General features: G+C 43.6%; 1 protein-coding gene across 2 annotated transcripts in view; it reads right to left on the bottom strand.

Annotated features, from left to right (window-relative positions):
- GTF2I (general transcription factor IIi) overlaps positions 1-25,358 on the bottom strand; it is a 1,115,084-nt gene that overhangs the window by 357,155 nt on the left and 732,571 nt on the right. For both annotated transcript variants that reach the window (XM_069226909.1, XM_069226910.1), the window contains one exon: positions 22,083-22,266. In XM_069226909.1, coding sequence (XP_069083010.1) covers positions 22,083-22,266 — 184 coding nt within the window. The remainder of the gene's footprint in view (positions 1-22,082; positions 22,267-25,358) is intronic.

The following is a 25,358-nucleotide window of genomic DNA, read 5'->3' as shown; positions in this document are numbered from 1 at the left end:
ATTATACAGGTACCTTATTGACTGCCATTAGATGTTTTATACTGCATACGGGACATTTTTGTCCCTCCGCGTATCCTTTTCTCTAGCTTTCTGCGTTTTATACCTTCTAACAAACTCATTACACATCGCTTTACACAACGCCTTTTTAGCGTGCTTTCTTAATAATCTCACCATGCAAGAATGAGCGCCCAAATCCAGGGGGCGCCTCATGTTCCCTTAGGTTACCATCCTTTAAAGTAGACATTATTACCGAGTTTGCCCCTTTGCCTAACACGGCATATTTTTTCTACACTGTTAATCTTGTACCACATAGACGATTACTGGCCTCGGTTTTAAACCACTACCCAACTGGCATATCATCACACGATCGTAACATTTACGGTCCCATGTACATCTTCTCAGCCCCTATCTCTGGGCCCCCGTACCCTCTGGATATTTCCCTGTTGCCATCTTCACAGGGGTTTTTTCCGCTCACGACCGTGGGACTTATTTTCACTACAGACTCTCTCGTTCTTATAGGGTCACGTTTGGAGGCTTATCAGGGCCTCTACATCTTTAGTTTCGATTACTGGACCACAAAATACTCGCAGTTGCCGGGTTCGATACATACTACCTACTTACCTTCATATCGGTTTGCTAATACCTTTCCCTTGGCCGGACGGGCCCAGGTATGTTCTTGGGTTTATTCCCCGCTATCACGCTTCCCTCTACTTAGTGGTTCTTTTCTTTTGACTGGAATTCTATGTTGGACTTTTCTTTTCGCTACTATATCATATCTGTGCACTTATATATTCTAATGCATTTGCTCCACGATTTTTTCACTCTTTATACACTTAGAGTACCACTACAATGATTATATGCTCAATACTAGATGTTCTCCGGTCTTTTACTCACCAATTGGGACTTCACGGTATCACTTGTTCTTGCCATGCCTTTTATTCTCCACTCGCTTGCGTGTGCATGATCAAGCACTCACCTGAAGCGGATCACGGGCACACTATATTTTATCATCTTTATTGACACATCATAGGCATATTTCCTTCAGACAATTGTACATACCAGTTTGTATTGATTACTGTTTTGCAGCCTTGATAAAGTCACTTGTGTGACGAAACACGTGTTGGCTGTTTTCTGCAAGACGATACTAACCTACGACAAACTTTGTCTATGAATAAAGACACCGTTCAACACCAACTGGGAATCAGCACTTTTCTCTCCGCTTCTGGATTCATACTACCAGGGATACTCTTCTCCCACAACATTTCTGGACTCTATACCTCTGAGTGCCTTGGTCTTTTTGCATTTAAAAAAAAAAACAAAAAAAACACACACTACCTCTGCTGCCTGCTCTGGGCCCAAATAACTCCATCAGTTTTCAAGAAGCACTGGCTTCAGCCACCCCGCTATTCTCTGCTAATATTATTTTCAAAGCATGGAATTTAATGACTGGATCACTACCGCCTTAGATATTGTTGCACCAGAACACAAAGGACAGTCTCTCTGCTCCCAGGTGTACAGAAAGGCTCGGAGAAGCAAAATTATTATGGAAGGAACTTGAATGTAACAGGAGAATTAATTAAGAAATACCAGCAAAAATCTCTATAGAGATTATATTCACAACTTTAAATCACGTATTAAATCTGGCAAAGTAAATTTGTATGAATATATCAGTGAATCTAAAAATCCAGCTAGACTTATATGCTGTTCTAAACAACCTCAAATGTCCAGTAGTACGAAAGAATAAATCCCCCTCATCACAACCTCTTAACAATACCTTAAAGACTTTTTTTTTTAAGGATAAAATAGAAAAAATATCCATCTAAATTTTCCCACCTTTAATTCTGCTCATTCTTTTCTTACTGAAGATCTAGACTTCTTCTCCAACTTTGGGTACCATCCTGGGGAATGTACCCCTCTTTCTGACCAACAAGTGGCAACCAACTTGTTGGCAGTGAAGTCAGCTCTCCTACGGACCCGTATCCTCCTCAAATGTTACTATTATCCATCAATGAAGTCAGCCATGTTCTCACCTCACTTTTCAATTGTTTGTTGGAAATATGCGCAGGTCTCATCCACCCACATGGAAGAACGCTATGATTATGTTCCTCCTTAAGAAACACAGTTGATCTAGTCCTCCTCTCCAACCACAGAACAATCTCTCTATTACCTGTTCCTACCAACATCTTTGAAAAGACTTTCAATAATCCACTTTGTTCAAACCTAGATAAAAACTACCTCCTGGATGCTATTCAGTCGTGCTTTATATGCCACTTCACAGTATGGAATCACCTATTTTGGCTACAACAGATGATTCTGAGCCATTTTTGACCAGAGTGTTCAGCAGTATTGGTCTTTCTGAACATCTCTGCAGCCTTTGATATGGTCGCACATTATGCTCGTTTCCAGGTGGACAGATTTTGGCATCTGCAGAAGGCTCTGAGATGTCTCAGCTCCTTTCTCGCCACAAGAAATAGATTGAACTGTCCACTTTTTGTCTTTTCTCTGAACAAGATCTCTGTTGTGGAGTCCCACAGGTTTCACCCTTTCAGCCCATTGCTATTCAATGTTTACATCTCATCCTTGTCCATAGTTGGATCTTTGAGCTTTAATCTGGTATCCTACACCAACGATGCACAAACTATTCTATCTATCTATCTTGGGTAATCAAGATACCATCAGCTTAATTTCTCAAAAGTGCAGGTCTGCCAGTGCTGCCTGAATGTACAAATGATATTTGAAATTTAATTGCAAAAATATTAGATTCATTTTTTAGGAATGCAGTCTCAGATCAGCTCCTCCTCCTGGTGGCCCAACTGCTTTGGCACTCCCCTCATATGAGTGTAGCAAACGTAAGGTGATAATCAACTTACCTTTGCTACACACATAACCAAAGTAGCAACCACCACCTATCATCTTCGGATTTGCTACACAATCTTTCTGTTCATCCATACTCGCACCCTAAAATTGCTTGTCCAGGCTGCTATTTCATCCAGAATCAACTACAGTAATGCTTTATATGTAAAAAAAAAAAAACAGTACCTTTGCCAGTGTTTGCAGTTAGTCCAAAATACAGCTGTCTGATTCGCAATCTATCTAGGCATGTGTCAGTCAAATCTCATCCTAACAACTTGCGCTGGCTGCCTGTGGCTAAGCAATTTTTTTTCCAAGACCTTCTGTGTTACTGACAGGGCCTTGTAGAACACTGGTACTATTTACTTTTGTAATAAGCTCACTCATTACAAACTAGCGAAGCTGCTTTGTTCTACTGCTCTTTATTTTCTGGCCATCCAAAAGTCAGGTGCTGCAGGCTTGGAGGAAAATCCTTTTCTAACTCTGGAATTCTCTCCCTTTCCATGCAATAAGTTAAAAATCATCCTCTCTTCCTAAAAGTATGGATTTTCTCTAGTACGGTTCATCTCTGTAGGCTGTTCCCTTTACATTCTCACTCATTCTGGCTTTAAACTAATCTATTGGTACATCACCATGGCGCCTTTTCTTTTTAGGACATATGCTTGCAATAAAAAATAAATAAACATTTTATCCTTCACACCAGTTTGCCAAGGCCAGATTCACTGCCATTGCCAATGCTTGTTGTACATCAAATGGCATATCTGTCAGGCTTATATACACCATGAACAGTTTTTGATTTACCAAGCTGTGCATTTAAATGTGATATCAGAAATGTACATGTGTAAGGCAGTGAGAACATGGGGTTACACACACACACACACACACACACACACACACACACACAGGTCACAATTCAGGACTATATATTATTGGTTAATAAAAGCATTCAGGACACTTTGAAAGGCAGGGATTGGCTACACCCAAAATTGCTGCCTTCCTGTCACCCCTCTAGCCACTCCGTGGGCGAATCTGCTCCAACCAGTGTCTTGCAGCGACAATCTACCCGTGGTGAAGGAAGATTACATAGATATATCAAACTGGAGACTGAGCAACAGTGGAGGTTCAGCAAAATAAACTGCACTCAAAGATGGGTTGAGATATAAGGCTGAGCAGCCTCACTATGGTGCAATCACATCCCTGCACTTGATGTGAAGGACAATGCAGACATTGATGCTTTAGAAATCAATGTTTGGGCCTGGCTGCTGCTAGACAGTAACCATCCCTCTGAAGGAACCATACGAAACTCAATGCCGACAGATCGGAGTGCAGCTACTCATTTTCAAAGGACTTAAGACCCCACGATACAAATATACTTTCCTTCAAATACCATTCGAACGCCCATTAGTAAAATTGATCAATATCTTCAGCATGCCTGCATTTATTATACAAAAACTGCATTTGAGGGAAATAAGCTCTTTGATAAAATAGTTTATATGAGGCATATGGAGACCAAGTCTCAAATTGCCTACACTTTACATTGCTCCAACTTCTGCTGGTCTACGTTTACCTCACATGCATCAACTACAATGCCTACCCCCTTGTAGACATTTGGGATGACTGGAAATTGAAACAACCCTTCTCTCAGTTTTGGGCTAATCAGAGGTACTCTATAGCATTAACCGAACGACAACTAGATCTAAGATTGCTTTTATAGCATCTACATAGCAAGTGCTGGGATGGTTCATAACACACACTTCAATATTGAAGCACCTGCATGGAGAATGGAGGCTTCATATGGGGGCTCTCCCTTCCTTTGGGGGAACTGGTCTAGGATTGGTGTTCAGTCGACTTGCTCAGGACTTGCTGACAGATGGATTTAGCAAATTGTTCAGTGAGTTACAAGTAGAATATGGGCTACAATCCTTGTTGGAATGAAAATACTCTGCCTCCCATTCCCCCGATACGAACATACATGAACACATGGAGGAAGTACAGAAGGGTGGAATCAGGCCTTTAGGGAACAATCATTAAATCACAGCTCTCTACAACTATCAGATCAACTATTTGGTTGAGGCAAGGGAACTCTCACCCCCACTCATCATTGTTGATGCCTCCCCTCAAGACATCTTCCCAGAATCACTCGAGACATCTCAAAAGAAACCTACACTAAACACTAATGTCCTCACCAACTAATGGTCCATCACTCATCTGCCAGGCAAGAATTCTGAAAAAGCAGTCTTGTCCATCTTGAAGGTCACATTAATGCTAACCACTAAGTGCACGACTAGCAGTCTGGTTCCACATCATGCTGCAGCACTGAGATGGTTACCTTACATCTCGAGACAATGCCTTCCAGACCATAGATGACCCTTGCCTCTTGTTATTGCTGGACCTCTCAGTTGTCTTAACACAGTTGACCAATCCACCCTCATACACATCCTGGAGTCCCAAATGACATTCACCACCAACGTCCTTCACAGGTTCTTCTACTGTTTTAATCAGCACTAGTTTGTATTGATGGGAACCTCCAGGTCCCTGAAGATTCTTATCACCTGCAGAGTCCCCTAAAGGTCAATACTATCCAGTCATCTTCAACATCGAGGAGTTACTCGGTGCTCTTCTTGCAGATAACAGTATGAAGATTTACCAATATGATGATACACAAATCCACCCAAATGTCTACTCTGCTTCAGACATCCAGCGCCTCAAACGCGGTCTGTAAATCATTCAGGCCCGAATGTCCAGTGCCCTAATGAAGCTCCACTTAACCAAGACCAAATGCCTGTAGTTTGTGAAGAACAACAAACTAGCAGCGAGACAAATCTGTCTCAATGACCTGAACCTTGAAAACTTTGAATCCCAACTTTTCCACAATGCCAAGTGATTTGTAATCACCCAGATATCAACCTCGCTCTCAAATACTACATTGATTAAAAAAATGACTGCCTGGTAGCAGTTCTCTTCCAAAGAAAGTGAGACCAGTGCTCCAGCAAGCAACTTCAAAAACACAATTCAAGCCTTTGTACTCTTTCCTCTGGATGGTTGTAGCGCCCTACTCCAACACTGGCATCCCATAATGGCATCTTATCACCGCAGCACATTACATCCAGGGCTTGAAGAAATAGGATCATATCACCCCTATCCTGACAGCACTTTATTAGCTCTTTTTGCTAGCCCACACCATCATCAAAGTCAGCTGCTTAATTTACAAAGCCAGCATGAACAGCACTTGTGCTTATTTTGCAGACACGCTCACCATCTCTGCCAGTTGTCAGCACACTCACAGCCAGGACACCATCAGATTGCACTCTAAGTGTAAAAAAGAAAAAACAATGCCACAGGATATTTCTATCTATGCACAGAGGATTTGGAACAACATCCCTATACCCATTAGGATAGCCCCAATGCTGCTCAAATTTAGGAAACAGCTGAAGACGCACCTCTTTAAAGAACATTACATCACAATTCATTAACAGTCCTACTACTTGTTGACTTAATACTTGACTTTGACCGTGCACAGTACTTCACTGAATTTGGACTAGGCTTCAGCTATATAAACAGCATACAGTTACTTGACTTTACTGATTACGAACAGTCCAAAGTTGTATTCTATGAGGAAGAAAGACTCGAGATGAGGTTAACATTTAGTTACTTTAAGATCTTACATGAATGGCACAGGTCTGCGAAAAGACTGCTGAGAGCAGGGTTGTGTGAGCTCCCCTACTTGTGGAGGAGTAGCTTGATAAACTGTTATAAAGTACATATTTTGTAGAACAGCCCAGTTATTTTTGGTCAGCCCCTCTAGTTATGCTACAAGGCATCTGTTACACTGGGGATATTATCGTATTGGATAATATGCTTCACTATATCGGTGGCTGTGATGGACATGTACATACAGAGGAGGTGGCAAACTTTACACGCCCCTCTCTAAAGGACACTGGGTTGTTGAGATTATGTTAGTGGCAGAACATGAGAGATTGAGTTATATGACCAATGATGAATGGATTTGATAGGATCAGGAAGAGATTCATCTCCCCGACTGCTGATAAGACCTGCCTATTGACTCCTGGGGGCCAGTGAAGCCATCTCAGGGGATCAGTGACTGCTTAGAAAATTAAATAAAAAAAGATTCATAAAGTCTATATAAATACATTGGCTTAATGTACGATTGAAAATTTTAAAATGTACTGTACATGTCAAGGAATTTCAAAGTAGAGGCTAAAAATTCAATTAGCATCTGTAGATTGATTGGTGGGAGCAGTGCTGGTGCGTCTAACAGACAGAATACAGTATGGATGATATGCGGCTACAATTGAATTTAGAAAAGCTCCAACCTGCCTATTAAATTAAACTTTTCTAATTTTATATTTGTTTGCAAATTAAATGAAATGTGTTATTTGTTTAAGTGTTGTTGGAATGCTTGTTTCTGTATTTTTTGTGTATTGTTTTGCAGTTCAAATCAACAATGTTTAGACGGGGGTCCCCAGCTTCCAGTAATGGCTCAATGGGGGGTCCCCGGATTCCAATAATGATTCAGTGGGTGCCGGGATTCCAAAAATGATTCAGTGGGGGTCCTTGGGTCCCAGTAATGATAAAGTGGGGGTCCACCGAAGTCCAAAACCACTAGCATAGGGGACCTCATAAAGAAACGGGTGATGTGTATATTTCAAGTATGGTAATACTATAATAGCCAGATAATAGTTCCCCTTCACTTTTTGACTCAATAACAAGACGATGAAGGTTCATCCGTAAAAGATGTTATGATGAGAATAAAGATGACTTTAAATATAATCTGGGGTGAAATACAGATCCTACGTACATAGCCTTTATGTTACTATGACACAGAAGGCAAACATGTATAAAACCAATGTCTCCGTGAAAGCTTGTCACTGGCTTCCCTTTAGATATGATTTCTAAGTGTAGGATAACACTTTTTTACCTGCATCCCTTTCTTAAGTGCTTCTTCTACATAGTTTATTATCTTCTGTAATGCCTTTTCTGGGAGAGAATATCTACCAGGTTCCTCAGCTTGGGGAAATCCCCAAGAGCCAGAATGGATCTGGAGAGTTTGATAGCAATTCCCTCAGCAGGTGGTATTGTGCAGCTCTCCGACGGATCTGTCCTGCTCCAGATGGGTCAAAGGAGTCACTATACTTGTGCCACCTGTATTGACACTGATGTCTTTCTGATCGGTCTACTGTGGTGGCCACAGAGCCCATAGAACAAAATGGTTACTTACCCGCAGAAGTAGTTTCGCAGGTTGATGAGTTCTTGGTTGAGATGATGTGCATTATTCCAGCATCTAGTGGTTAGGTCCTGAATTGATCTCTTTCTCTTTTTTTCATTCCCTATTTTTTTTACTGTGGGAGTCAACCACCCTTTGTGGGTTGTGTCCGTCTGCCCCTCCCCTTGCGATATCAGACATGTGCCCCATAAGTTCCTGTACATGGTCTCCACCTTCATATTCATTTCTCGCCTTGCATCTTGATGATGCTTTACTTCTTCCTTCCTTCCTTCTGCTGTACTGTAGCCTCACCTGTTTGACACATCTCATTTGCGGGCATGCAAGCCACAGGAGAGGCACAGGCAGGACAGGAGAATCTAAATAAACTATCTGCAAAAACATACTCAATTTCCCTGAACAATCCCCCCACTATACAATAAAAGCACAGCATGTGAATCCACAACTCTTTTCCTACAGGTAAGTAACCATTTTGTTTAACAGCATGAACCTTTTCTTGATTCGCCTGTTGTGCATCAATTGTACAGCAGTATTCTCCTGTTGTAGAGGGTAGTGGGTGATGAGGTGTTGGAGGAGTTGTGGTGGTATGAGTGCATGTTTATAAGCAGGGGTTTTAAAACCTTCTATGCCACCTGTGCCTCTCCTTTGGCTTCGATATCTACACAGTAGTGAGCTGTGAAGGTATGCATGGAGGACCATATTGCTGTCTTGCAAATGTCCTGCATGGAGACATTTACCATGAGGGCAAGCATTCCCCCCTTCTTCCTTGAAATGGGCCAGTGGATTCTCCTACAATGCTACCCCTGCTCTTTTGTAACATGTCTGTATTGCTAGCACCATCCATCATGCTATGGTGCCTTGGACATGAGTGAACCCCTGGCAGTTGGTGCAAACAACACTGAGAACTGCATTTCCTTTGATTGGTTTTGCTTCCTGTAAGTATTGCATCACTTCCCTCCTTACACCTAGGGTGTGAAACATGCTCTAGGCTTGTGTCTTTGGATGCTTGCTGAAAAAGAAAACCTGTAACTAAATAGACTAGTTAACGTTGAAACTTGAGAATGCCCTGTGGAGAAAAAGCAGGTCGGTTCTCATAACCACCGTCACTGTGTGTTTGTAGATAAGGTTTCTCTGTAATCAGGGTCTGTAGCTCACCGATTCTGCGTAGTGAGGTGATCGTCACTAAAAATATGGTTTTAAGTGCCAATTACTAGAGCCCTGTACCATGGGTTCAAAAGGTTATTCCATAAGCTGGATGAGCACCAGGTTTAGGTTCCACATCATTGCTGGTACTACCCATGGTGAGACTATTCTCTTTACTTCCACTAGGAATCTCTTGATTATGGCTGCAGTAATGAGCCTTCTACTCATTGTCCCCTAGTGTGTTCGACAATGTTCACCAAAGGTACCTTAATGGATGTATAGGTCAGTTTGTCCATTAATAGGTAGTTTAGGTACATAATGATAATCATTTTTGGTGTGTTCTAGTGTTAAGGAACCCTTCTCTGTTGCACTGAAGTGTAGTATTTTCTCATTGAAGGTCTCCTTACCACCGTGAAAATCTCCATGTTTCTCTTAGGGAGTCTCAAGTGTCTAAATTCTAGGTCTTTAAGAGTTAGGCTAAAAGCCTGAGGTTTTACCAGTTCTGTGTGGCATACTTGTCCGTTCTGCATTGTAAGGAGGTCCTTAGAGTATCAGGGCATCTCAAGGAAGTCTGTGAACCATGACTTCTGTGCCAACTGTGGCGCAAAGAGGAATAGAGCCACTGACAACTGCTTATACTTTTTTTTATGAAAAATCAGACTGTTCTCCCCTTGATGTGTCCATGGAAGGCCTTAGGGCACTGAACACAGACATGCATTTATGTGCATTCACTGGTGCTGTTGACTTCCATGTTCCCTCTGATGTTGAGGGGCCTTCACCTCTGCTCCCCCACATAAGATGCCTAGGTTGTGATGGTCATTGTTGGAACTGGTGTCTTGATCGATATCCCCGCTGTTGTGTTCTCTAGTTTCCACAATTTTCTTTCTCTGCACTGCCTGTGTGACATACACTAGATCCTCCCAATTCCCTGTAGCCTGTGACTATTTGTTTGCGAGTTCATTCTATATAGGTTACATATATACCCTGTAAAGATGCCATCATGCCCATGCGTTTCATAATAGTCCTTACTGTGTGAGACTACGTTAAACTGGACATCCTTGGTGTGGTCTTTCCATAAACGTTTTGTCTTGTTCCTTCCTGTTTTCTGAAATTCTTTTTTGTTATTAGGACTCTACACTTTACCACTGCTTACCAGTGCTTGAAACATGGTAAAATTGGCTTACAACTAACTGCCACATTTAATGTATTTGTAAGCCGCTAGCCAAGTGGTACTACATATACCCGGGGCTTGTCAAGTAAGTGCTGCTAATGGGCCACCAGCACTGATTGTGTCCCCCAACAAAGTACCCTTTTGAAACCTCTCAGGCCCGCAGTTTTAAAGTGCCATTTCGACCTAGCAAAATAAAAAAAATTGCTACGTCTAAACCTTCCTTTTTATTACATCGAATAGGGCAGGGTGCATTGTATTTAAAAAGGATAGACATATGTTTTAAAGTTTTACATGTCCTGTTGGTGAAAAACACCTAAGTTGAGTTTTCACTACTGGCAGGCCAACCTCTCCCATAGGATAACAACCTCCCATATGACAATATTACATTTAATAAGTGCTAACTTTTGACTGGAAGCAGTTAGAAATGTAATGTTTGATATCAAATTAATCAGAACTTAAAATCCTCTTTAAAGAAAAAAAAGTCAGAATTTAAGCCACAATTATGAAAATGCAATTGTATTTTCTTGTTGCTGCCATTTGGTACCTGCTGCCAGCGTCCCGGGTCACATGACCCTGCTGTTAGGCACTGTGTATTCCTCTCAGACACTGGGAGGACAGAGCTTAGGTATAGGAAGGATGGGTCATCCCGACGGGAGGAGTGGGTGTGGAGTTATTCCCTGACCCACTTGGACTTCAATAGGGGCTGCCTTCAGCACACACAAAGGAACACAATACTATTTAACAACCCTAGTCTTCTTGGAGCCATGGCAGGGGACAGATGTGGGGGTAGACCAGGGTGTTCCCCCACTTCAAAAGCTGGCCCCAGGTACACATATTGGACCTCCTGGATCACTAAACAGTATACTCCTGGACCGGTGGAAGACTCCAGGAGTGCCTTGTACCCCATAGGACTACCCTGCTACTAGATACTTGCCTAGACCTCCACAGACTGTCCTGCTACTACAAGAGGACTTCCCTGCTTAAGGAGACCTGGACCATCTCCTCATTCCCAAGAGACATGAGCTACAACAAGGGTCAGTTGGCTGACCTCATGTTCTGAGCTACAGGGGCACAACAAGCTCCAGGTCTTCCTCCAACTGCCCAGCTGACCTGTTGCACTAGACCTGCAACTGGACCTGCCTGAGACCTATTGCCCTCTGCTGAAGTGAGTCCATGATTATTAAGACGTGCCCCTCCCCAGTCCTGGACCTTCGGCTGGCATCTGAGAGAACCTGGACTAACTTAAGGGTCTATCAAATCGAGTGTGATTGACTCGAAGACCTAAAAAGCCTTGCTAAGCAGCTAAAAGCTTTATCAGAACTGTCGCCGAGCAATGCAAAGCCCCGCTACACCGCTGAAAGCTTCATCACAACATATGCCAGGCAATATAAAGCCTTGCAACACAGCTGAAAAGTTTATCATAACTGACGCGGAGCAACACAAAGCAACGCTGCACAGACCATGCACAAAAGACATAGGTACAACTCTTAGCGGGCCATACTTGGTCCTGTGCCCAGCATGCGCTCCATTGTGGCATTCTACCACAAACAGATGCCCATAATTGGTACTTTTTGATTTTAGGCACTATACTTACCAAAAGTTCTAGGTACCACACTTTTCGTCCTGTTCAGAGCCATTAGTATGACTTGGGCCCGGGACCGGACTTTCCTGTTCTTCAGAACTTTGGGCAGAAGAGGTAGAGGTGAGAAGGCATGCACGAGTCCTGAGCCCCAATCCAGGAATGAGCCATCTCCAAGATGGAACTGCCTGGGGAACTCCAACGCACCAAAGTTTGCACACTGCACGTTCTCTGCGGTGGAGAATAAATTGAACCAGGTTTTTGCCACTTCTGAGTGTAACTGCCATTTGTCCTTTGTGAGGTAGGGCAGTCCTCTGGTGCTTGGCAGGTGTTACTGGTCCCACAGGATGCGTTGCTTTCTTGTTGCAGATTCTTTGAAGTAGGACAGAGGCCGGTAGGGCCGGGGCCAAGTCAGTTTGTGTCTTCCTTCTTCTCTGCTGGGGGTCCAGCTTAGCAGTTCTCCTCCTTGCTTGTAAGGTCACCAGGAATCTGATGAACTGGGTTCAGGGGAGCTCTCAAATCCTGAATTTAAGGGTGTTACAGGAGTCAGAGGACAGTAGCCAATGGCTACTGTCCCGGAGGGTGGATGCACCCTTATTGTGTCCATTGCCATTGAGGAGGGAGCCACAAACCTAACCCTATTGGTCCCGGTCCTCCAAACTAAGATGGAGGATTCTGCAGGAAGGGGGTCACTTCAGCTCTGGACACCTTAGGGGTGGTCCCAGCTAAAGTGATCACTCCTCATTTTTCCTAAGTTTCTCGCCGAACTTGACTCGAAAAGTGGGGCTTTATCCAGGGGCAGACATCTCCGTTAGCTGGAGTGCCCTGGGGCACTGTAACAGAAGGCCTGAACCTTTGAGGCTCACTGCCAGGTGTTACAGTTCCTGCAGGGGGGAGGTGTGAAGCACCTCCACCCAGAGCAAGCTTTGTTTCTCACCTCAGGGAGCACAAAGGCCCTCACCGCATGGGGTCAGAAACTTGTCTGTTTGTGGCAGGCTGGCACAGACCAATCAACCCTACACTAGAGTACTGGGTAAAATACAGATGCCCTCTGTGTGCTTTTTAGAATAATTCCAACACTGACATCAGTGTGGGTTTATTGTGCTGAGAAGTTTGATACCAAACTTCCCAGTATTAAGTGAGGCCATTATGGAGCTGTGGATTTCGTAATGACAAACTCCCAGACCATATAGGTAATGTGGCTACACTGCACTTACAATGTCTAAGACAACTTGTGTAGCTTCCTGCAGAGGAGAGTAACACCTCTCTCCCATGCAGTATCCTAATGTGCCCTTTCCTGGGAGTAGTCAGCACATTTCCGTGAGTGGCAACTTCTAAACTAGTGACATTAAATTTGATTTAACCATTAAATCAGAATCACTGCACTGATTCCTTTGACACCAAACAGTACCAAACTTAGTAATCACACTCAGTCGGGAGCAGGGCAGTGGTGCCAGCATCTAACTTTGTGCTTGCCAATGGGGCTATTAACCTTTCACATTAAAAACCACAATTTCGGGGTTTTACTGCTGGAACATGTAAAATTACAGGAGCCTTATGACTCGATAGGTCTGCCATGGGGGTGAATTACAGGAGGTGTGGGCTTTGCCTTCACTTTAACTTGCAAAGTTAACAGTTTTAAACTGCCCCTCCAGTCTGCAGTGGCACCTTATACTAAAGACTTACTTACTTGTTAATCTGGTTAAGCCAACTGATGACTAGCCAATTAAACAGACACAATTTTAAGGGTCAGAGTGCATGCACTGGGTCCTGTTTAGCAGGGCTTAGGGTATTGAAGAGCCAATACACCAGTACCGATGAGTGAAAACTGAATCAAAAACTGGGGCGTAAACCTGCCAAAAGCATGTTTCGTTAAAACATCATTTATGACATTGCTGTGCATGGCGGAGGTACTTAAGCTAACTATAACTGGCACATTTCAATTTTTCTTAGGTATAAAACTATATATTTTAACTAACGTTTTCACCTATTAAGCAAACCATATTTAGATGACATGCCCTGAAACCCAGCAATAGTAGCAGAGTCAATGTCCTAACACTTTCTAAATGTATAAAGATCACAAGCTGCAGGCTTCTCATGCTCAATCAATTAAATAAATACAAAACAGGTTATATCTATGGAGGGCCTTAATTCCACATCCAACTACTAGAACACCAAGAACGTTGCAACACTAGGAAAAAGAATCCTATACTTCACAACCTCCTTAGAAATATTTCATACTTAACTGGTTTTTCAACACCAGGGTTCTTACAAACCAAGAGCTAGTGGAAATATTCTATAGATATAGTTGTTGATTGAGTTAAAGCAAAGCTCTTTTAGTAAACTTTTGAAGTGCACAATGGCTGAAAAGAAACACTATATTCACTTTCACCTCCAGTCCATGCAAAAATGAATCTGCTTGAAGAATACGTTACTTACCTTCAGTAAGCCTATTTCTAGTGGATACACTATCTGATCACACATTCCTCACCAAGGGGGAGACAAATCAAGTAAGCTGAAGTAATTTTCAGGTGCCTTCTACTTCTTGTTAAGTCTGGTGGTTGACGCAGCTATGGTGGATGGGATTTTCTCACCTTCAGGCTTTCTGACCAAATATGGTCAATTATTGGTATAGCCTCAACCAACTGCCTTGTAGGTTTCTTAAAGTCATGAAGTAAACAGTTGTTTTCTTTTGTTGGCAGTGGTGAGTCAATCCTTTTAGATGCTCTTCCAATGAGTGTGAAAACTTCCAATCATTAGCAGAGCATCTAGACAGATGGAACATCTGTTGTAGGCTGAAAGACATCTGAAATGGGTACCACAGTTTTCTCATCCTTGGTCAGTATATTGAGAACTGACTGAAAGCAGCTACCCTGCTTCGTCATCAGAAAATGGATCACCTCCAGTTGGTGCCACAGACTGAATTGTGAAGGGTGAACGTTGTGTCAAACGAGCTGAAGGCGCACAAACACACACAGTAGTACATAGAGTTGTTAAACTTATCTGAGGCCTTGAACAAGATGGAGAAGATAGGTCTTAAAGACTGTTTGAAGGCTCACATGCTGCTGATTCTGGGAAACACTTGTAGTCATTTTCAGTCACGGACTGTAGATCTTTTATTAAAGCTATAGCCATCAGGATAATAGATTCAAGTAATGCTTGCATAACCTGGTGGTAAGGGCCCTATCCCCACTGCTAAGCATCATCACCTCTACCTTCATCAAAGGGATGGTAGAAGCTCCTGGTGTTAAGAGTAACAATGAGGGTGGGAGTAGTTGAAAATATGTCCTCTATTTCCTTATATTGCTCTGGATGTTGGTACTTTACCTTCAACTGTGTTGGACTGTATGTGGATCCAAAAGGTCCTGCAGCATAATCATCAAGTACTTTTGTATCAGGAGGCCACTGGAGTGGATATTAGGGCACATCTTTGTTGGTGGCATATGCTCATGTGCCACTGGAATGCCCCTTTCAGATATTAAAGGGATTCTCAAAGATTTTTTTAATTTTTTTTACACATAGTTGGTTTCATCAAGGGGGTCGTCGTCTGGACAGGTGTAGATGAAATTGCCATGGGAGATTGTTATAAATGGTGTCAATGTATAGGAAGTAGCTGAATGTGTTGCAGTCGAATGAGCAGACATCAATCTTCTTTATTGATGGCCTTTGCGATGGTGGAATCTTGGTCGATGGAGATAGCAATGGTAGAGATGGTGACTTTTGTGTTTTGGAACCAACTCCTTGGAAATCTTTTGAGGATATGTCTGCTCAGAGGATGGCTTGTAAGCTAACTTTGTTTTTTATCCATAAGCATTAGAACCACAGGAGTCAGAGCAGCATCTGTGGAGATTCTTTATGAATTTTTCTTCAGGGTTCCTTAGATGTTGAGGATTTTCCCTCTGATGTGGATTGTGAAGTGTGTGTCTGGACCCTCTGTTTTTTTTTAATTTATTTTTTTAGCAATTTTCCTGAGGTCTTTGAGGAACCTTTATACCCCTCTGAAGAAATATTAACATCTCCCAGTTTTGACTTTTGGAGCAATAATAAAGGCCTACCTTCTACCCTTGGGGGTTTTGTAGAAAATGGTCAACAGATTTGGCATCCTTTGCCTTGTGGTCAGGATATAAATAATAGATGCAGTCTTTGTGAGGATACTCAGAATGAAGCCTCTTCCTGTCACAAGTTTCACATCGTCTACAAAGATGTTTTGTAAGAAGATTCAGGCTTCTCCTGGTCTTGTCAGATCAAGAAAATCTTAGAGATGACCGATATTTTCTCCAAAATTAAGAAAGGCTGCTGTAATGATGACATCTGATAGACTTTTAGCTGCCGATTCCTTACCTTAGAATTCACTGGCGTCAGCTTTGAATCTGGAATGTTTCTGCTGAGCAGTACCCTGCGCACGCCATCAGGTGGCGTCGTTCGGATCAGAGTGCGTCGTTCGGCTCCACGTGGTGTCGTCAGCATCGTTGGAGCCGTCTGCGACGCCAAGGCCTTCTACATAGGCACCATCCCGGCGCGCGTGGGTCGGTTCTTTTCCTTTACCGACGGTTAAGCACAGATCCGGAAAGAGCTACACATTTTTTGTTGTTTTTGTCGAAGATTTTTTAGAATTGTCTGAGCGATGTCTATGAGAAAGACTGGATTCAAACAGTGTGGAGCATGTCATCGCACCATGTCGGTTTCGGATCCACACCAGGTGTGTCTCTGGTGCCTTGAAAAGGACCACAAATCGAAGTCGTGTTCAGACTGTCGGGTCATGGCTCTGAAGGCCTTGCGAAAGATCTCTCAAGGTTCTAGTGGCCGGGCAGCCGTCTTTGGTTAGCGCGACTCTGAGGAGATCACAGTCCCGCTCTAGGAGGAGGTCGTGGCACCGCTCCAGGAACCCCAAGTCATCTTCCTTGCATTCAAGGTCTTCGGGGCATTCAGGTAAGAGGCACAAGAAGAAGAAGTCCAAGCGGACTTTGACTTTGCCATGCCCGTCGGCCGACGAGGCGTCCAGGGAACAGACGTTCCGAGCGTGGCTTCGCGGAGCCGTCGCCAGGGCCAAATCCGCGTCTTCCCCATTTTCCGGGGACTGGAGCGACCCCCGTTAAAATCAAAGAATTGTACGAGGCTATGCACCTTGTTTTTGAACGGCTGCACACTCGGGTGGGTCTTCGGGCCCCGTGGGGTCAGCAGGGGCCCCATTGGATTCGAAGTCGGCGGCTTCGGCCTCAGCGCCTTTGGGGACCCCGGGATCCAATAGCAGATCCGGACCGGCGCCGGTTTCTCATAGTCGACCTCTTCTGGCACCGGGCCCGATGTCGACACTCCCTCCAGCACCTATGGGTGGTGGTAGCCCCATCCTCATTCCGGATGATCTGGAGCCAGAACGACGACGTACAACGCCGATTCTGACATTTGACGGCGCACATTAGGCCCAGATCAGTGCCTGAGGCATATTCAGAACAGCCAGGCACAGGAGAGGAGTGGGAGGGGTCTAAGGACTCTTTAGAATACGGATTGGAGCATGAGCAGGACTGGTATGAGGATCAAGGGAAACCCGGTGGACTGGATACTTCTTCAGGTGCTGGCATGCTCTCTCCTCCCACTGTGACTACGGAGGAGGGTGCATCTTATGCCATGGTGGTGCGTAGGGCAGCTGAGATCTTGGACCTAGATTGGCCTACGGTGCAGAACTAATCTCCTGACAGATGTGCTTCAGCCGGGGGTTGCTACATCAGAACTGATGTCACCCTTCAATGAAGCCCTTACAGATGTCCTTCTGGGAACGTAGTCCAAACCCAGCACAGGGGCTTCTGTGAGTAGGGCAATCGGCCACCGCCATAGATCTGCTCCAAACGACCCTAGTTTCCTCACCCAACACCCTACCCTCCACTTCCCATGGTGCTTTCCCTTCCGCCCCTCCGGATAGGAAATCCAAGAGGCTGGGCCAACTTGGAAAGAAGTTGTTTTCTTCCTCCAGCCTGGCCTAGAGGTCAGTAAACATCTCTTGTCTATTGGGCTGTTTTTCCCATACTTTATGGGATACGGTGGCACAGGTGCTGCCACAGGTCCCAGAAGGCATACGGGACACTCACCCAGGCTGTCAAGGATGGGAGAGATGCAGCCAAGTTTACAATCAGGGGTGGCTTAGACACGACTGACTCGTTGGGCAGGGCGATTTCTTAGACAGTGGCCTTCCGTCGCCACGCCTGGCTACATTCTACTGGCTTTTTGGGGGATGTCCAGTCGAGTTTGATGGACATGGCTTTTGATGGCTCTCGCCTTTTTGGTGAGAAGGCAGACTCTGCGTTTGAGAAGTTCAAGGATTCTCGAGCTACGGCCAGATCCTTGGGCCTTTCAGCGCAGGCTCATCAGCCGTCTGTCCATCGTCCCTTTTGAGACTTCAGAAGGGGCGCAGTACCACGCATGCCACAGGTTAGCCACCGTCCTCCGGCTTCTCAGCATCCCATGCGAGGACGAGGTCATGGTACCATCAAACCCAGAGGGTCTGGCCAGAAGTCCGCCACCACCCAGCCCCCCTCATCCCCAGCGCCCAAGCCCTCCCTATGGTCCTGCAAGACTATGGGGGTCATTCTGACCGCGGCGGTCGGCGCCCGCCAAGCGGTTCCCGACGAAAGACCGCTCCGCGGTCAAAAGACCGCGGCGGCCATTCCGGCTTTCCCGCTGGGCCGGCGGGCGACTGCCAGAAGACCGCCGGCCGGCCCAGCGGGACAGCCCCTTCAACAATGAAGCCGGCTCGGAATGGAGCCGGCGGAGTTGAAGGGGTGCGACGGGTGCAGTGGCACCCGTCGCGATTTTCACTGTCTGCACAGCAGACAGTGAAAATCTTTGTGGGGCCCTGTTAGGGGGCCCCTGCACTGCCCATGCCACTGGCATGGGCAGTGCAGGGCCCCACGGCACCCGTTCCCACCATCCTGGTTCTGGCGGTGGACACCGCCAGAAACAGGCTGGCGGGAAGGCGGTCGGAATCCCCATGGCGGTGCTGCAAGCAGCGCTGCCTTGGCGGATTACCTGGGCCAGCGGGAAACCGGCGGGAAACCGCCGGCTCCCCTTTTCTGACCGCGGCTTTACTGCCGCGGTCAGAATCGCCCAGGAAGCACCACCAGCCTGTTGGCGGTGCTTCCGCCGCCCTCCGCCATGGCGGTCATGGACCGCCAAGGTCAGAATGACCCCCTATGTCCTTCCAGTTGGAGGGAGGATTCAATTTCATCTCCCTCACTGGCGGTCCATAACATTGGGCAAATGGGTCTTGCAGAGCATAGAGAAGGGCTATTCTCTCCCTTTACAACCTTTCCTTCCCTCTATCCCTCCAGTAAAAGAACAGCAGATGGAGGATCATTTGATTTCACTCCACGAGGAAGTTACAGCTCTCTTGGCCAAGGGAGCCACAGAAAGGGTCCCGATGTCAAAAGTAGGAAGTGGTTGTTATTCACGCTACTTTCTGATTCCCAAAAAAGACAAGGGCCTTCGCCCTATCCTGGATTTAAGGGACCTCAATCTCTTCCTCAAGAAGGAAAAATTCAAGATGCTCACTCTTGCTCAGGTCTTGTGTAGGAAGTTGGCTCTGTATAAACTATCCCAAAGTCAGAGGTAGTGTGCACAGAGTCCAAGGGTTCCCCTTAGAGGCTGATAGTGCCAGAACTAGAGAATACTAATGCTCTATTTGTGGTAGTGTGGTCGAGCAGAAGGCTTATCAGAGGGTAGTGTTAAGCATTTGTTGTACACACACAGGCAATAAATGAGAACACACATTTCGACAAAAGTTTAGCTCTTTTGGCCCAGAGATCTGGGGCTATTCTACGCTTCCACAAGTCTACCTCTGAGAGAGTGATTACTCCAATCATTAAAATCTACCGAGCTAAGGCACAGAGTGCTGCGTCTATGGGGCAGAAATCTGGGGGTCCTCGAACACTGGCAAGTTGGCAGTGGGGGAAAACAACTTTGTAAGGTCAACTTTGGCTTGTCCTCGTAATACCCCACTGCTGCCAATGTTCTGGGACCTTGGCCTTTCACGCATCTCAGATGTAATTGCCCTACGACCACTGCTTTTCTGGGTCCGTGTATGGACTACCCCTGAGCTATCTACATACAAGGAGTCTATTCAAGACATTCTAGCTGTGCTCAACACACGGCAGTTTGACCTCACAATTTTTTGATTTCAAATGGTATCCGTATCTGGATACAATTCTTGACCCATTAAGTAAGAGTTTATACATTCAGTTCAGATATGGTTGCCTGCCTCTTAAATCTTATGGTAGTACACGGGGTTTGACTACAAGATCTGATCCCTGTCCTAGTTGTAATCATATTTCAGAATCTATTGTACATTTTATGTTTATATGCCCTGCATATATGATTGCGCGACGGAAGTGGTTACGACCTGTGTGTAGAAATATGGGGATAAGACACTGCATGGCTGCCTTAAGGATCATGATGAGGGATACTTCCCTCCCTCTATCTTGTGCGGTTAGCAAGTATATTGTAGTTGCGTGGCATATACGTATCAGTTCCCTGGGGAAAAACGATGATGAGGAACAAATTTTAAAAGGAAAAAAAAAAAACATAAGAAAAAAGTGTTTTAGCTGCTAAATTTTAATTATGCACCTAAGATTGAAATAAAACCCCATGTTTAATTTAAATGATAGATATTAGGGGGTCAGGTGCATTTTGATGGCAAGTAATTTTATGTGTTTTAAGGCTGAACATATGTTATTCTATTTTATTCTTATCCCTTTTTTTTAACTAAACTTCTTTTTCTTTTTTACTCAATTGTTGGTTGTTTGCTTTTATGGTTGAAAGTAACCGAATAAAGCTATTTGACTTGACTTGAGAACACACACTCAAAGACTTAACTCCAGGCCAATAGGTTTTTAAATAGAAAAATATTATTTTCTTGATTTATTTTGGAACCACAAGATTCAGAATTCAAGTAAATACATAAATTGTAAGGTACTTGGCATAGGTAAATATGGAACTTTGAATTAAAACAGTAATGTACGAGGTTTTGGCAAAAACGGCAATAAGTGTCACTATCAGGTTGCCATAATCACCTCCTAAGTCGGTGGGTTTGGGTAAGGCACCGTGAGCTAGCCAGGAGTTAGGCCAACAGTTACTAATGGTGCGGACAGACTCTGCCTCCCACACTTTGCCATTCTTCCGTCCTAAATACGCAGTTCTAGTATCTGAGTAGGAACCACAACTCCTTTTATGAATTCCCAGTTGTTTTTTTAAATATTATTCGCTTATATTTTAATTGAAAGAAAAAAAAGTAAAGCTTGTGTTGCCTTACACAGGATTTGTTTTTGCTTTGCTTGGAGAGCTTTTGATCATTTATACAGCAAATAGTGATCTGCTACAAAGGTATACATATTCAGTGCTCATGAATAGTAATGAAGGTCCCATAATATTGGACTTAGCTTGCAGACCAAGTGCCTTTCCGTGTAGGCCTCATTAAGCTTGTATTTTCTAAAATAAGTCAAAATAAACAAAAAGAAAAAAAGACTATGCAACACATTCCTGTGTGACAACTGGGACAAAACCTAAAAATAATCTTCTCCACCTGTTTAGGCAAATGTGACCTTTAAAGAGAAATTACCACTCATCAACAATATTTACGTTTTACATAACTTGTCTCAGGACCTTAATGCCCTAACACTTTCCAACTGTCACTGGTGCGTTTGGTGGTCTACAAGTCCTTTTAGTTTTTTTATGCAATACTTTGCTGGACCGAACACAAGGGAAGGGTTAACCACCAGAAGTTAAGTTCAACCCAATGAAAGTGGTACTGTTGTTTCAGGTTGTACACATGAGAGAACATAACAGATGTGCCAGTCCCTTTTCACCCCCACACAAAAAGAAAATGCTTATTTTTTTTTTAAACTATCCTGACTTTTGGAAGCACTACTTGAGGATACCTGGGTATGGGTGGTCGAACAGAATTTTTACACAGCAAAGCTATTTTTTTAATATAAATGAAAGATAAAGAAACAAAAACAGCACAACTTTCACTGATAAAAAAGTTATGCTACAATTTCCATTAAGGGAATGAAAATGGAAAATACCAAATGGATGCAAGGAACTCAACATACTTCTTCACAACAAATTTGATTTTTGCACTGCCACGAACAATTCTTTCCAATCGTGGAATTCCAAACCATGTGGGACTTCGGAAAGGTATTCCTTCAGGCAAACCTTCTACATACAGATTCTCAGGGTTTGATTCAAATACAGGGTAAGGAACCTTCACTGGCTCCGAAAGTCCCAGTGCCTGTGCTGGAAAAAAAAGATTGCATTAAAGCCAATAAGTGAGAACTATCTAAATACATTTTTATAACTTGTCTTTTAAGCTAACAGGGCTCATTTGCCAAAACTTGGTGTGATGAATTACTATTAAAAAAAAAAAAAAACTGTTACAGGTATTTTACATTTTCTTGCTGAAGGCGCAGGAGGCAATTCATGAACTAATATTCTCACATTTCCATCCACAGGTTTAATTTTGGATTTCTAATTTGTTAAATAAATGTCCATTCATTTATTGAACAGAAGACAAAAGGACATTTAAAAAATGATCACATTCAAACTCTGTCATCACTCTTATACAGAAAAAATCTACACCACAATCAATTTGTACCTCACTATACCCCTGCACCCCCTCCTCCTGGTCAAAGGGGAATAAAAGAAACAGAGATCATAACCTTTTTCTAAGGTGTGCTTCTCCTCCAACAGAACCCTTAAATACGTTATTTACCTTCAGGTATGTAACTTACTCTTCTAATGGATACTTCAATTTGAAGATTCCTCACCTATAGAATAGATTCCAAAGCAGTATACACCAAGGTGGACGGTCTGTGTAATAGATTTAGACTAAAAAGTCCTGTAGGACCAAATTAGCAAGATGTCCACCTCAGTGGACCTCGCTGTCAAGGCAGCAGTGCTTTGTGAACGTGTGCACGTTGCGGCCTGACAAAAATAAAGAACGAGCACTATGCATCCTACCACAGTGGTAGGAACCTTGGCCTTTTGGAATGAGCCCCAAGTTCTTCTCTAGGACTCTGCTTCATGGCCAAGGTGTAGCAGGTCTTAAGGCACAGGCCTACCCACCTTGACAGAAACCTTTTCTGCACCAGCTTATCTTTCTTTGCCCCAGAGATTTTGATAAAAGCTGGTTGTCCACGCAATGGTCTTTGGTGCAATTGATGTAAAAACTTAAGGCTCTCTTGGGGCTCAGCCAATAAAGCCTCCTGCTGTTTCGAGGGGTGAAGCAGAATAAAGAACACTGCCAGGGAATGCAATGTCAAATTAAAAACGAGTCCCAACTATAGGCAAAGTGCTGACCACTTCCTCAACAAAAATTCTTCTAGGAAAAAGGTGGTGTAGGGCTTAAGCACAGAGAGAACGTGGAGCTTACTCATGTGAATAGCCGAAGTGATATAAGATGAGTAAGACTGTCTTTAGAGTCAATAGACATAGCCAACAGCAGTGGACTGGATTGAAGGAACTATACATAAGTATAGTCACGACCAAATTGAGAACCCTCTGCTTCATCAGACAGTTTTGGAGGAAACATGTATGTTAAATCACTTATAAACCTCATCACAAGTGGTTTAAACTGTGAAAAAAAGTCAAAAGAGAAAACAAATAATGTTTAATGGTGCAACAGCAAGACCGTGCTGGGCCACAGACAAAAACAATCAATTTTCCAACAGCTTGACCTGTAATAGTTCTGTGTTGTGGTTTCACACAAGGCAACAAATTTGTCCCAACACACAGTCTAGAGAACAAGTTACTTATTTTCTGTAGCACTCTTTTGGTGGATACTCTAACTGCAGATTCCTCACTTTGTTAATACCCCTAGGTGCCAGACTGCATTCTAAGATTTCCCCCCTCCCCCACAACATGCAATTCTGTCCTGAACTGGTAGTTCACATCAAGTAGCTTCACTTCGGGTCCGTCCTGACCCCAAAGTGACATCACGCCAACATTTTACTGCTAGCTCCAGACGTCAAAGGTAGTTCGTTCTGTCTGCGTCGTCTAATGTGGAGCTTCCATAATCAGTTGTGGTAGAGTGCAGACCTTAAAATGGAAGATTTTTTATTATGGACCAGGGAAGTCCATTCCACAGTCAGTGAGGAATCTGCAGTTAGCTAAAGCATCCGTCACAAAGAGCGTTACTGAAAGTAAATAACCTGTTCCTCATCTTGCGAAAAGATGCTGTTTCTTGGCTAATCCATAGCAGAATTTTATAGGACAATCCATTTTAAGATGGCCAATTTCCAGCTCAGGGTCTAGGTGAAGGGGCTTTTCTTCTTACTTGGATGGTTCAGGAGGAGCAAAGAATGCCAGCAGTATAATAGACTGTCCATGTAAAAGGTGTATATAAAAAAAAACAAAAAAAAACAGGACTTCGCCCTTATGTCCAATATCAGAACCAGGGCACAAAATGTAGACAAACAGAACGGTCTGGGGGACTCTGTTACGCAATCTATATAACTTTCTCTTCATACATAATACACTTTACTCCATTTATTATCCAAAATAGGTATAGTTCAACATATACATAAAATCAAATTAAGTGTGACGGCGCAGTGCTTAAAAGTGCATTGGTGTGCAACATTTACAATGATACATTAACACAGGTGGGCGGTGTAAAAACCTTCATATCCACAAAACAGTCTGCATTATAGTCAGTGGTAAAGTTTCCAATTAAATTGAATGACAGTCCCTTCTAAAACAGACGATGTTTTGACCCTATAAGCAATTTACAATAGTCTTTTCAGGACAGACGTGCCGTCTGCAAAAACACCTTCAAGCAGTATATATTGTTCACACGCTAAGGTATCTGGATCCACACTTCAAAATCTTTCAACATACGCTGTGTATCACGCTCATATTAAGTTGTGTAGGAGCAGCATGGAAGATACAATGAGTCTGCATGGACAGGTGCCATATTCCGTGTATACGTTGAACTATACCAATTTTGGAGAATAAATGGAGTAAAGATTTTTATGAATAAATTTTTTTTTTTTTTTTAAAAAGTCCCATTCTGTTGGTCTACACTATAAAAGGTGTGACAACTTTTTGGAGCAATGTTATCTTTGCATGTAGCATTAGCTTCTACAGAAAGAAGATGGTTTGTATATTGCTGGACAAAGTGCCAGTACTTCACTCGTGTGAAGAGCTGACATGATCGCTATAAGGAACACAGTTTTGTGGGTTAGTACCCTTAGAAGACATCTGTGCATTTGCTCAAACAGAGTACAAATCAAACTCAGATCATATTAGGGCATTACAAAGATTTCAACAAACATGCCAGGCAGCCCTTTTGGAAACACATCATAATGGGTGATTTAAACAGATGGCTGATC

This window comes from Pleurodeles waltl, chromosome 3_2, assembly GCF_031143425.1.
Source record: "Pleurodeles waltl isolate 20211129_DDA chromosome 3_2, aPleWal1.hap1.20221129, whole genome shotgun sequence".
In the NCBI taxonomy this organism is placed as follows: domain Eukaryota; kingdom Metazoa; phylum Chordata; class Amphibia; order Caudata; family Salamandridae; genus Pleurodeles; species Pleurodeles waltl.
The sequence above is the reverse complement of the archived record's forward strand: the minus strand, read 5'-3'. Positions and strand labels throughout refer to the sequence as shown.